Here is a 14,346-nt window from a genome sequence, read left to right as displayed (position 1 = left end):
GACACAACTGGCTGATCACTCAGCTGGGGCAAGGTGGTGTAATCACCCCTTGCTTAGATATAGTATACCTATATCTAAAACCTAACTGGACACATATAAACCTATAAGCCACTCCTATGGCAGGCCTTAACAATCCTGGAGGCAGAGTGCGTGGTTTAATGTGAGATGGGACTCTAGCATGAGCTGAGCCTGTCTGTAGCTGTTGGGACCAATTCCCTTAGCTGTTCCGGGATAATGCCAAACCATATACTATTAAGTGCATTATAATCCTTGCGGTTATATGTTAACTTTGGTTTGGCTTTATCAAAACATGTTGTGTAAGGTGTCATACGAATTGGAATACTACCCCGTCGCCAGTCCTGGTGACGGGGGTAGCATTCCACCCCTCTAGAGGGAGACAACATGTTACTTTGCTGAAACGCGGTTGATTTTTAAAAGAGCCTCAGATCCACAAAATGGATGCTTCTGCCACAGACACATGTCTGACCTCCTGCTGCTGACTGAAACTAGGCAGAGGAGGCCTGGACAAAGGCTTTCCTGTCGCAGGGAGGTGTGTCACCACCCCAGACAGGAGACAGTGGATTGTAGCAGGGAGGTTTGAAAGAAACCAGACAGTGCCTGGGGAACACAAGGCTTCCCCTTGCATAATCCGGTCAAACCGGTTCTGGGGCACAACAGCCCCAGCTCCAGTGCGACCTGGACAAAGGGAAAGGGGTGTAACCACCCCCTTCCTGGGTCCCACCCATAGGAGGGGACCTAGCAGGATATCCAGCCCCCAAGATTAGTATAAGAATAGGAGCAGTGCCAAAGCACTCAGATCATCCTGAATCAACTTTAAACTAAGCAGACGACTGGACTTTGACATTCTGATGAATAGAAGACTTTAAGTGCTGCACCCGAATACCGCGGGCTTTTCCCGACTTCAGCATTGCTTGTCCCGACTGCTCCCAGCGATTCCCTAGGCCCTAGGCCTAACCACTGTTCGATTGGTATCTCTTATACCATTTTTTTAATATATGGTTTGAGTGGCCACCCGCCCTCATCCATAATTGTGCAACTTTGTATGTTATACTGTGCTTTTGATTTAACGCTTGTGCCCCTTTGCTCATAAAGAGTACTGGGGATTAATTTAGAGATAAATACATATATTTTTATAATATATACTTGTGTGGTGTCCTTTCATTTGATATTACAGGACTGTGATTGGTAAAACAGCTCGCTTAACACGACCTCATGAGTTAAGCCTTTAAGGCTGCTTAGTCTATGCTACCATTAAGATAGCTTGTCTATAAGGTTGACTTACAACCAGACACCATAAGGGATTGTTTGGACTGATACAAGGTGGTTCCAGAATTGGAAACATCATATATCAGGCCAATTCTCACACACAGCATAGAGTAACTGACTGCACCTGTGTGTGTTGATAGCAAGGAAATGGGTTAAGCACTGGAGACAAGCGCTCTAGAGAATTTTAACAGTTTACTGTCTGAACCTGTGACTCTGTCTGGTGGCCAACAGAGAGGATCGAAACCATCCTCTATGCAAAAAACCTCAGAATCGTCAACAACAGCAAAATGTACATGACTACCTAAGTCAACTTAATCAACAACTCATGCTTCTATATCCTAATGATGCTGAGGAAATCTGTCAAATGGCTTCAAATCAGTACCTGGAAAACAGTCACACAAGCCCTTGTCACAAGCAAGCTGGACTATGGGAACACCATCTATGCTGAGATCAATTCTCAAGAAGGCTGCAGACCATCCAGAACTCGGCTGCCAGAATCACTTGCACCATGCTGCACTCACATAACACACCTGAAGCCGCTTCACTGGCTCCCCATATACAAGGGAGCACAATTCAAACTCATCACCCACACATTCAAGGCACTAGATACCACTGCCCCAGAATACCTTAAGAATCGCATCTGCTTTCATACACCATCCAGACACCTCTGCCTATAAGAATTCTTACTTGCACACATTCCATACACATCAAAAAATCAGGTCCAGCGGTCGAGCCTCCTCCTATAGCGCTCCAAAAACGTAGAACGACCTTTCGCTACCCTCCTGGGTGATAGTGCGCTCTATAAATCAACATAACAAAATAAAATAACATAACAGATCAGTAAAGTATAGGGTACAAGAAATACTCCAGCTTAAACATGGTAAATGCTGAGCGCACCTGATGTGGGTTTTCAGAGGTATTTTTAAGAGTAGGCTGTGGCTTAAAATCAAAGCCTGTTCTACAAAATCTGTGAGAAAGTCCAAATTTGCTGATGTCAATACAATAACCACCAGTGCATAGCTCAGTGCAAGGCCATGTTAAATGACTAATACAGTGGTAGGACAAATTCTGTAAAATGTACATGTTTATTTCCAAAACTTCCACAAATATTCTGAGGCACTGCAGATTATTGAATAATGTGAGAATGTTGAGGTGTCCCAATTACAAAGGGATTTATCTCATATTGGTGTTGTAAGCATCATGGCTCTAAGGTTGTGTGCCATTATGCCAATCTCAGAAATGTGTTTGGTGTATTTTACTAAACTATGGAGGGCTGCCTCTAGGGCCTTACAGTAGTTGTCTTAACAGTGGAAAATTGTTAGAAATCGAGGTCTCTAGTTGGCAGTGGCTTGTACCCTGTACAAGAAGGGACCCTTATTCTAGCCAGGGTAAAGGAGTAACACATCAAAGATAATCCCCTGCTCACCTCCTTGGTAGCTTGCTATCTCAGAGGCAATGTGTGAAGCATTTGTACATAAACACACAGTAAAAGTGAAAACACTACAAAATAACACCATCCAAGTTTAGAAAAATAAATATTTGTCTGAATAAAACAAGACCAAAATGACAAAAATCCAACATGCACAAGTAAAGATATCCCTTTCAGAAGGTTTAAAATAGTTAAATCCATAGGAAACTATGGGTGCGTCACTTTTATCACAAAGTACCAAGGATGCATCAAAATCGAAGACGAAAACAGGCGCATGGGAGGTGTAAGGCCAGAAAATCAAAGAGAGGCATCGGCTCCTTACTCCCAGGGTAGGTGATGCGTCAGTTGCTTACTGCCAAAGGCAGTGATGCGTCAGTTCCTTACTGAAGGGCTGGGGAGGTGATGCATCAGTGCCTTACTGTCAGGGAAGGTGATGCGTTGGTTCCTTTCTGTGAGGGGAGGTGATGCATCTTTCGGACATGTGGCTTTGGTTCCTTACTGCAGGGCTACTTCAATGAAGAACTTGGCGCACAGGTGTGCTGAATCGAAAATCCAGACATGGTCTCACAGCTCCAGTACGTATACCAGTTTCTGCCTTTGAAGTAGGCAAGCTTCAAAGAAAAGTTTTTGTAGGGAACAAGACTCTGCCTTTCCCTGACCTGGCTCCAGACACACTACAGAGGGGTGGAGATTGCTTTGTGTGAGGACAGGCACAGCCCTATTCAAGTGTCAGCAACAACTCCTCCTACCAACCTAGCTCAGGAAGACTCATAAGCCTAATGGTGGGATATCAGGATATGCAGGGCACACCTCAGCTCCCTTTGTGCAACTGTCTAGAGTGAATGCATAAACAGCTCAACTGTCAGTCTAAACCAGACTTGGATTCCACAGGCAGGGAGAGGCACAGAACGGTAAAGCAAGAAAATGCCCACTTTCCAAAAGTGGCATTTTCAAACAAGTAATTAAAAAAACACGTTCACTAAAATACTTTACTTTGTGAGTTCAGGGACCCCAAACTCAAAATCTCTATCTTTTTTCAATTGAAAGTTACACTTGGAAGAGGTTACAAGACAGCTCAGATGATAACCTATGGGATAGATAGTCCTTGCAATAGTGAAAAATGAAATTAGCAGTATTTCAATATCAGGACATGTAAAACACAACAGTGCATGTATTACCTTTTACATACAGTGCACTGTGTCCATGGGGCTACCAAGGGCGTGCCTTACATGTAGTAAAAGGGAAGGTTTGATCCTGGCAAGTGGGTGCACTTGCCAGGTCAATCGGGCAGTTCAAACATGTGGGTTACACAATCAGTGCTGCAGGGCCTCTAAAAGCATTTGATTCACAGGCCCTGGGCACACATCGTGCACTTTACTAGGGACATACTTACCAGTAAATCAAATATGCCAATCATGCATAACCAATTTAGAAAAGGGGGTGGTGATGAACAGAGTGTCTGAGTTAAACAGACCACTCTTACCCAGTCCAAAGATCAGGGCTTGATCCATCACCGTTATTTATCTCACTGCCCCATCCCAGCTCAGAACCTGGCTATATGCAAATCAGTCTGTCCCTGGCCCAGTGCATCATGGGAACAGGGCAGACTAAACTACCAAGCCAATTCTTCACCAGAAAGGAGACAAGCTACCGGGGACCGGTTTCTGGCATTTCAGCCTTCTTCGGCCCGGCTTGCTTGAATCCTGATGGAGCAGTGAGAAAGGGACTCATGTCTGAGTATACCCTGCCACACCTATAGTGGCCAAAAACGATTTAGAAAAGGGGGTGGTGATGAACAGAGTGTCTGAGTTAAACAGACCACTCTTACCCAGTCCAAAGATCAGGGCTTGATCCATCACCGTTATTTATCTCACTGCCCCATCCCAGCTCAGAACCTGGCTATATGCAAATCAGTCTGTCCCTGGCCCAGTGCATCATGGGAACAGGGCAGACTAAACTACCAAGCCAATTCTTCACCAGAAAGGAGACAAGCTACCGGGGACCGGTTTCTGGCATTTCAGCCTTCTTCGGCCCGGCTTGCTTGAATCCTGATGGAGCAGTGAGAAAGGGACTCATGTCTGAGTATACCCTGCCACACCTATAGTGGCCAAAAACGATTTAGAAAAGGGGGTGGTGATGAACCAATCACCCATACAATTTACACAGAGAGCATATGCACTTTAGCAGTGGTTAGCAGTGGCAAAGTGCCCATATTCTAAAGCCAACAAAAAAGGTCAGAAAAAATAATAAGAGGAAGGAAGCTAAAAGTTAGGGGATAACATGCAAAAAGGGTCATGTCCAATACTAATGAATGCTTGTCAACTTTTTCACTTAAAATTGCAAGTCATGTAAAGCAAAAGACAAAATTTTCTTAAAAGGGGAGGGGGCACGTGGCCCCATTCCAGAGCCTCGTAAAGCCTTGGAATCCCTATATCCCAGGGCCACTATTTTAAAAGATGGAGAGGAGCAGAGCCACACTTCTCGAGCCTCGAAGGGCCCTAGGGACCCCATCCCCTGGGCTAAGCTCCATTGTTTTGTCTCAGGGAGCCCAATTCCAGAACACAGTTTCTCTGTTCGCAACAGTGCAGGCTGGGAAAAAATGTGTCCCCCAACTGGTGGGAACTGCATAAACGGTCCAACCAGGTGGTAGCACACCTTTATTTCCCTGCCAATGCTCTTGACGGTGGGGTAACAACGATTGCTTCAGCCTTGCAGGAGCAGAGAATTTTTTTTTCTCCTGCTGGGTGTGGGGGCAAAGCCGGCTCCCGCTGCACTCAGAATGGGAACATGCAGGCGATCCGGCGGGGCCGCAGGAGCTATGAGGCTCTCCCCACAACCCCCAGCATTCTGTGCAGCTTTAGCAACTATAATTGGTGAAGTTCTATATATTTTTTTTTTAGATCAAAACATTAGTGCCGTCACTGTCAAATTCACCTAACTATGACCTCATTTGTTTTGTTCAGTGAATTTCTAGGGTTCTGCAAGACCTACTGGCATTGGCCAATGCTTGTTATTTGAAGGTGCTTTTATAACTTTAAGGACATTTACCTGACCATTAAAGGCCAATCCAAATGCTTCCTTCAGCGCTGTACTTTATGTCCTCCCCAGGTACGCATTGATGGTTTTATACTGCAAACCTAGTGATGAAAAATAACGGAGCACTGTACGTCACAAGGGATTGGGAGACGATTGTGATTATGTACATCAAGTGGGGATTAAACAAATACATTGAAAAACATTTTTAGGCACAGGGAGATTGAGTGATTTGTTCAGAGTTACACGATTTTGAGCTAACAACTGAGGCAGAAATTCAAACCTGAGTCCCCAGATTTCAAAGACGGCAACTCTAGTCACTAGGCCACATCGTCTCTAATGGGTCTTAAGCCTTTGGTTATAAGCGGGAAATCCCTATACCGTGTCTCCCTGCTTCCTCAAGCAGCGGGTATCCCAAATTCCACTTATTTATTATTTACTTAATTTGTACAGCGCATAGCTGCCCCAGCGACTTCACTTGCTGCTGGATCCCTGGCTTATTTGGGCCATTTGAAAGAGTGTCTAGAGACCGCATAGTGTTGCTTACTGTAGCAGAAAATACCAAAAATCAGGAAATGTAGAGAGGACCAGGGGTTCAATGGGTCAGGATGAAACGGAGAAGGAGCAATGTGTACATGGGATATACCAGACCTTTGTCAATCTTCAATTGAGCAACAGATTCTCTTTCAGGCTGGTCCATATAGATGTCCAAGCCTTCTTTATAAGCCAATCAAGGCCCATTCTCCTTGCACCAGGGCTATTACGTAACCTCGCTGCAGGTAACATAGGCAGATCCCATGCCTATGTATGTATCCTAGCCCTACTAGGTATACTGCATGGTTCTTTATCCCAGGTTTGAACAAGCAAACTCATCTGCGCCTACATCGATTACATGCTTGTACATCAGACAGACAGCTTGCACCTGTTCCTGATGCCTTGCTACAATACATCTTGCCCCACATCTTAGTGATTGCTGCTCAGGCTATGTAGACTGTCTCCCTTGCATCTGAATCCCACAAAAGCTCTACACCAAAGCCTTTGCCATACAGGTTCAATGCAGAGCTCTCACGTTTTGCAGGTCCATGCATCCAGTCCATGTTGGATTTTTGCATTCTTGGATGCAATAGTCTTTGGCTGTATAATCGATCGAAAAGGGACTATAAATCCCAACATGCTAAGGCAAAAAACCCTGTGCTTTGCACACATGGAAGTTAGAGCTGTGAGCCCAAGCCATTAACTGCTAATCTCATTTCCTCTGCTCAGTTAAACAGGGGTGCTACAACGTGTGCTCCTATTCCTACTCCTACTCCTACTCCCTCCCCCAGTCCCTAGTCAGGCATAACCAAGGGTCCATGTACCTCCTGGCATCAGGTACATCCTGTGCCCAGTGTATCAGCAATCTATCTTCCACACCAAGTAGGTCCTCTTTTTCCTGTACTAGTAGTGCAATAATTCCCTTGTACAGTAAACTGTAATTTCCTTTGTATAGTGCCTCCTATCCCTTGCGACCTGACGGATTACATTATACATCTTATGCCTATCGCAGCTATATCCTTGTCAGATAGATATGACCCTGCCCCTCATTCTCCTCTCCTGAGCCGTAGGTTGGCCATGAACTCAGGCATGGCAATCGCGTCCATCAACACAAAGTCCACTTAGTCATTGGGGACCACGAGGGAGCACCAAGGAACATGCGGCCACAGCCAGCTCCCTGCATGCAGCGGGAGCCAGCATCGCTCCTCCCAGGGGGAGCAGCTCCCTCTGGATGGGAGCAAAATGTTGTTATGTTTCCTTGCCCACATCAGTGCGAGCAGGGAAACAGACCAAAAGTCCGCTCTCATCAGGCGGGAGCATTTCTAAAGGTCCTGCCTTTAGGGGGCGAACTTGGTGTTTGCTCCAGCTTGGCAGGAAATAAAAAAATGCTCCCACAGGTTTCCCTGTCCTGGTTAATGCTCTCAGGGGTCTTTAGAGTCTCAGAAAGGGGGGCTGCATGGCCCTTCTCCCCTTTATTAAATAAATAGCCTCAATTGAATGTGTTTTCCAGAGGCCTCTAGTGGCTCAGGGAGGGGGGCCGCACATTCCCTCTCACCATTTTCAATGATTAAGGTCACTGAGGCGGGTCTCAGGGGCCTTCATAGACTCAGAGAGAGGGCCACATGTCACCCCTCCACTTTACTAAAGAAATAGTCTAGAGGCATGGGGAGGAGGGCCACATGGACCCCTCCTCCTTTTTACTACATTTCAGCCCCAGGGTGGGCTAACTGAGGCCATTAATGGCTCTGGAAGAGTGGCCGCGCTGCCCCTTTATTGAGAAAATCGGCCTCAGGGAATGGGGTCCCCGGGATGTCTGAAAGCTCGGGGAAGGGGGCCATCCCTTTTTTTAAAAATAATTTAGGAACAGAGGGTGGGCTTCCCAGGGCCTATAACTAATTAATGTAACCCGGCTGCCATTTTTTTGACCCGATCCAGCAGGAGTACCGCAGGATTGCAACATTTTATGCATATTTTATTAGTGCTTTGGCCCTTGATTGGGTCCTTCTGGGTCCACTGCCCCCAAAGGGGCCTAGGGGTCTTGGCATCCCTATCCTGCCCCCTTTGTGAGGGGCTGCTTCCATAGCCACCCAGCCCCTCCAGTCTTTTCGGTTCACAACCCTTCACCGAAAAGGGATGGAGCAGTCAAATGCTGAAAACTTGTCTCAATAACCCCTCAAGTCTTTTCTTGCAGGCAAGAAAGTTAGGGAAGGGGGAGTGAGGGGGCCGCTTCCATAGCCACCCTGCCAGGAGGGGGATGGGGACCAATGGACGACCGGTGGGGCGGAGCCAACGGCACGTAAGGAGGACGCAGAAGTGCCAGAGGGACATCACCGACCGGAGAAGCAAGGAGAGGAGTTCCAGAGTGCAGCAGCAACCACCGTGCGGAAGAAGAGTGCCGAAGTGGAAGACCATCCCAGAAAGGCGATTACAGACTTCGACCCCTCCCACGACCCAGAAGGAGGAGTGGACACCTGGACGGAAGAGTGGTGGAAGCCACCGGAGGTTGCATACGAGCCGCCGCAACTCAGGATGGTTGCGGCTGAGGCGGTACGTGAAGCAGGAGGGGGGGAGGGAGTGAGGGGAGGATTTTGGGGGAATGCGCATCTACATAAGGCACTGTATATACATTCTTGCACCTTTGCACATCTTCCGCACTTCTATTTCCCATACCCTGTGCACCAACCCTTCTTTTCTTTTGAGCACTTGATACCTCTACTAGTGACTTTCGTTCTACTGAATGAAGTCGGATCCCTGACGTCAAGGGAGACTGTGAGATCGCGGGTTCCCACTGCCTGTGGCTCTAGAGTGTGTCTCTTACTTTTTTTGTTTATTCCTTGCGTGCTCCTCGTATCAAGCGCAACCACCTGTACATGCTCGTTTTCCGCCCTGTGTTAAAGGGGGCATCCCTCTCTAAAAACGGTGAAGGGTACTATCCTTATATGCCTGTAACCACAGTTCATCTCACCCCCCCCTTATTATTTTCTTCTCTTTGGAGCCTCCTGGGGTGCCCTACTACACCAAGAACAACGAAGCAACACGGGAGGAAGACCTCGACCACAACCTCAGAGGAATAGAACACGGACCCTGTATCTTGAGCTGTCCCCCGTTGCACTTTTTGACTGTCTTTAATGAACCCTTATCAAAATTGATCCATGGATTCGGCCTCCTAGTTTTTCCTTCTGCCCGACCTTCTCACACTTGGTGTCATAAGTGGGATCAGCAAGGATGGAGGCCGCATGGAAGAAAATGGTGGAAGGCCGGGAAAGACTGGGTCGTGTTATGGAGAAGTTCCTGGCAGTGGCTGAGGAGGACAGAGAAAAACTCCACAAGTCCATATCCGAGCAAGGCCAGACCCAGGAGTCCGTCATTAACAGATTAGCGGACACCCTGGGCCAACAAAGGAGTCATACCACCCTACCGTCTGTAGTGCTCCAAAAGTACTTTAGCGGGGAAACACTGATTTCTTCTCCTCAAATTTTGAGAGGGTGGCCAGAGCAGCTGGTTGGGCCAACGAAAAGTGGGGCCAATATCTGGGTCCCTTATTAACGGATGACCTGCAGGCTGCCTATCAAGCCGCCAACCCTTTGGGTCTCACTCCCTATGACGAAGTAAAGAAAACCATTCTTGAAAGACTAGGGATCGATGAAGAGACCTACAGAATATGCCTCAGACAAGTGAAGGAAGGGCCACAGGAGACCCCCTGAGCCCTCTCCTATTGTGTTCGAGATCTGGCCGACTGTTGGTTGAAGTCCCTTGATGTCCACCAAGGAAGACATTATGGAGAAAGTGTATTTAGAACAGTTTCCATCCGCCTTATACCCCCGTACAAAAATGGGTACGTCAGCTCACCGGGCTGACCTTTGAACGAGCAGTGGAAATTGAATGGCATCTTGAATCGAGCACAGGAGCTCTGACAGGGGAGGGATTAACATGTCTAAAAGAAGAGGCCCCTTACTTACAAGGTGTGGTTCCTTAAGGTGGGGAAAACTCAGTCAATGTAAAGAATTAAGGAAACCCTTCATGCTATGATAATAGCCAATAATATATGAACAAAGAGAAGAATGGAAAGAACCAAGACAACTGCAATTATTTATCAAAAGTACAAAAAACTTTATTAAATTCTTAACTATTGGACGGTCCCTTACTATACATATACTCACATTCATGTCCAACAATCATACTTTCTTGAATTCTCAGAACAATTGAAAACCATGATAACATCCTAGTGGAGGTCCCCTGAAACCCACCAAACCACCCGCTCCCCAAAGACAGGACATTGTTACCTTGTTGCCTGGCCCTTTGCCTGTCCCCACTAGCCCTTCACCCCTCCCGGGGCCCCAGTGTTTTGCATACGGAGCTTTTGGTCATATAGCCAGGGTATGACCCCAGAAGGAGGAGTCCGTGGAGGTCGGACTCACTTAGTCCTATTACTGTAGCCCTACAGGAAAAAGGCCACCTTATTATCGCACTGTGAGGGTCAGTGGGGAAAATCGTCAAACCCTGATGGACACCGGATGCTTGGGGAGTGTGATACAACCCTCAGCCATACCCGAAGTAGTCACCCAAACCACAGGGACTCTCAATATACAGTGCGTACATGAGGAAAACAAGCGGTACCCAGCCACTGAGGTGCAGATCCAACATGGCCCTGCCTATGAACCAGTTACCCCATGGGTCGGTGTGATTTCACGACTTCTCGAGCCTTTGGTCTTGGGGTCAGGCTACCCTTATCTGTCAACGACGTGCCAGAGACAACTGTCGACAAGGAAGATTGGTGCCAGAGTGCACCCTTTTCTCAAATACCCTGCCTTGCCTATACCCAAGGGAAATCTCGGAAGAGTGAGAAACAAAAGAAGAGAGAGAAAAGGGACCGGACTAGAGTTGCCTTTGCTCAGAGAAAGGAGGGGGCTATGTGGCAATACGACAGGGGTACCACACTCTCAGGGATCCCTACTACGCCAAGAACAGCGAAGCAACACGGGAGGAAGATCTCTACCACAACCTCAGAGGAACAGGACACAGACCCTGTATCTTGTCGAGCTGTCCCCTTGTTGGACTTTTTGACTGTCTTTAATAAACCCTTATCAAACTTGATCCCCGGATTCGGCCTCTTCGTTTTTCCTTCCGCCCGACCCTCTCACACTCTTATATTATGGTGTGTTTTTTTCTTTTTTTCTTCAGGAGAGGAACTAAATCCCTGAGTCCTGTTATGGCTGTCAGCAACATTTTTCTCATGCTGCTGGCAGTCAATCAGACTCTCTCTGTCTGGAGTCTGACTCTCACGTAAGTGAATTCCCCAAAGGGAAAAAAACTTCCTGGGCCAATCAGAATGCTCTATTATTAAAGTGACGCTCCTGCAAGAGTCTCTCAAGACTCTCGTGAACCCAACATTCCAGATATACAATTTTTTTAACCAAAATTTCTCAAAATCTATTGAACGGTTTTACACCAAATCACAAAAAGCACAATCTATGGACCAAAACCTAGCTTTCTGCTACATCTGATGTAATTCCGTTCAGCAGTTTTTGCTGTAGCCCCTCTTAAAAAAGTCTATGAAAAATGCATGGAGATCTTGCGTTTTAGGACCCCCTTTTTTTCCTCAGCCCCCGCTTGACGGACTATCCTGAAACTTTCCATATACAAACTTGTCAAAAATTAGAACCTTTTTGTAAGGTTCATGGAGAACACAAAAAATGCTTTTTCAATTGAACAGTGGACCTAACTATGCCTACCTAGTTAGTGGGGAGGGAGGAAGGAAAAATATATAAATTATGTAATATCTATAAAAAAAATATTATATATATATATATATATATATATATATATATATATATATATCCATACATAGAAAAACCTCCTAGACACAGTTCCATGATCAATGCTCGCTGTGCCGAGCCGAAACGTGTTGGGTCCATAACTCAAATTTCCAAAATGTGTAGATAAACCTGCTCAGGAGACAGGTGCGCATAATGACACGAGGGGCAGAGGTTCAAAGGAAAATAAATCCCAGCACCAGGGACATAAATATTTCAAGTGAAGCATGTTTACTTAGCTTTTACCCTGGACACAGACTTCATGAAGTAGGGTACATCTCAAAATCTACAGTTCTGTAGGAGCAAGTTGAAATTTTCTGGTATCGTTTGACTATTGGTAATGCAAACAAGCGTTTTAAACAACAATCTCTCTGAAGAAGACAAAGACTCAGACTCTGGGAAATCCTGCTTTTTTCGCTCCTTCTCCTCATGCATACAGGATGAGAGGAAGAGGCAAGAGAGATGTGCCCCTCTTATGATTCCTTTACAACTTTGAGTGTAACAAAGATCCATGGTACTTGTAATCTCTGCAAAAAGAACAATTGATGGAAAGAATGCAGACCAATGTCATACGTTCACACCAGTCCAGGGATCTGGGCCTAAATCCATTGTTGTTTTGCTCACCATGCCATTCCAGTTTGGACCCAGCCGTATGCAAATCAGTCTTGACCCTGCGCCCAATGGGAACAGTCCAGCCCGAACTGCCAGGCCAGGTCCTCCCTGGACTGGTAACAAGCATCCTAGACCCGGTTTCTGGCTTTCAGCCCTCATCAGCCAGGATAGCTTGACTCCAGTGGCATGGAGAGCACAGGACCCACGTCTGGGCATACCCGTCCCCTTTGGTTTTGCTTTGTTCGCACTCAGTTGGCAGGGTATGTCCAGACGTGGGCCCTTGCTAACTCTGCCACTGGATTCAAGATAGCCTGGCTGATGAGGGCTGTGAGCCCGAAACCGGTCCCAGGATGCTTGTTTCCGTCCAGGGAAGACAATGCTTGGCAAGTAGGGCTGGACTGTTCCCATGAGGCACAGGGTCAGACTGATTTGCATATGGCCATGTCAGAACTGGGGTGGCGGAGTGAGCTAAAGAATGATGATGGATTAAACCCAGATCAGTTGACTGGGGGTGAGTGCTTGCAATGTTCAACACTCCGGCCATCATCCCCTTTGGTTTTTCATGTAATCTGTGGCCAAGAATTTGGTCTTAATTTCATTCAGGGTTTACGAGTGCATCTAACCGCATACAGGACACATATTTGTTACATGGCTAGGCCAAAGACACAACATGTATCTAAGGTAAGGGTCTGCCACTGACTGCATTTGACTATGGTTGGAATCCAATCTTACATTTTTGCAAGCCAGCAAGTAAAAAACAAACTGAAAAATAACAGCAGAAATTGAGCATGTTTCAGAAGATGTGAAAACTGTGGGAAAAACGTATTAAAAAATATCAACATTGGGAAGGAACATTACTCTTAAGTGCAAGTGGATTAAAAAAAATTGATAAAACTACCTTGCCTGAAAAGCCCATTGTAATTTGATGTAAAAAATTTGAAATCACACAGCAATGGAGTAGAGTGAAGATATTATCTATTTTTTTATCAATTAAAGTAATACCTGTCTTCTTAGGGAAGCAGCATCCACAGGTGTCATGTCATCTGGTGTTCCTTCAAGTGCAGCGTCTAAGGTAACAAGTCCATATCTAAAGTAGGTAAGACAACACACAAAGGAGTTTATGATCAACATCTATTTATAACCCGTGAACATTTATTTGTTATATATATCATTCAATAAAAAAAAATTAAAAATAGAAATCTGCCCTCTTTCACAATCCATCTCAGTTGAAAATATTGACTGCATTTCAGTGAAACCCCGACAGTGAACTGGGTGAGATAATTGAGGAGCTGCTCTGTTATATTTTCTCACTTTGGTGCAAAGATACCATAGTTCACAAAGCCAAATGATCTTGGACATGTGGGGCAGGGACTGGTCCAGAACTTTGAACTTTAGGAGAGGTGTGTAGGAAGTGGGTGCAGAACTATATCCGGGGTTTGGGATCTATGTTGGCATTCCACAAAGTAGCATAGCAAGGGTGTACCACTAAATAAATACAACAGCAAAACTCCTCAAATGTGAAACACATCCTGGTAGAAAATATGTACTCTGAATGAGAATATCAGTAAGACACTATTTTAGTATCAACAGAAACCTAATTAAGTTTCTGGTGCGGTAACTAGCCAAAAGCCACTGGAG

General features: G+C 45.9%; 1 protein-coding gene across 6 annotated transcripts in view; it reads right to left on the bottom strand.

The window, feature by feature from the left end:
- The window catches only part of MFF (mitochondrial fission factor), a 238,205-nt gene that overhangs the window by 6,456 nt on the left and 217,403 nt on the right, over positions 1–14,346 (bottom strand). For all 6 annotated transcript variants that reach the window (XM_086943892.1, XM_086943891.1, XM_086943889.1 and 3 more), the window contains one exon: positions 13,711–13,795. In XM_086943892.1, the coding sequence (XP_086800018.1) occupies positions 13,711–13,795 (85 nt within the window). The remainder of the gene's footprint in view (positions 1–13,710; positions 13,796–14,346) is intronic.

Source organism: Lissotriton vulgaris, chromosome 11, assembly GCF_964263255.1.
Source record: "Lissotriton vulgaris chromosome 11, aLisVul1.2, whole genome shotgun sequence".
Lineage (NCBI taxonomy): Eukaryota > Metazoa > Chordata > Amphibia > Caudata > Salamandridae > Lissotriton > Lissotriton vulgaris.
The sequence above is the reverse complement of the archived record's forward strand: the minus strand, read 5'-3'. Positions and strand labels throughout refer to the sequence as shown.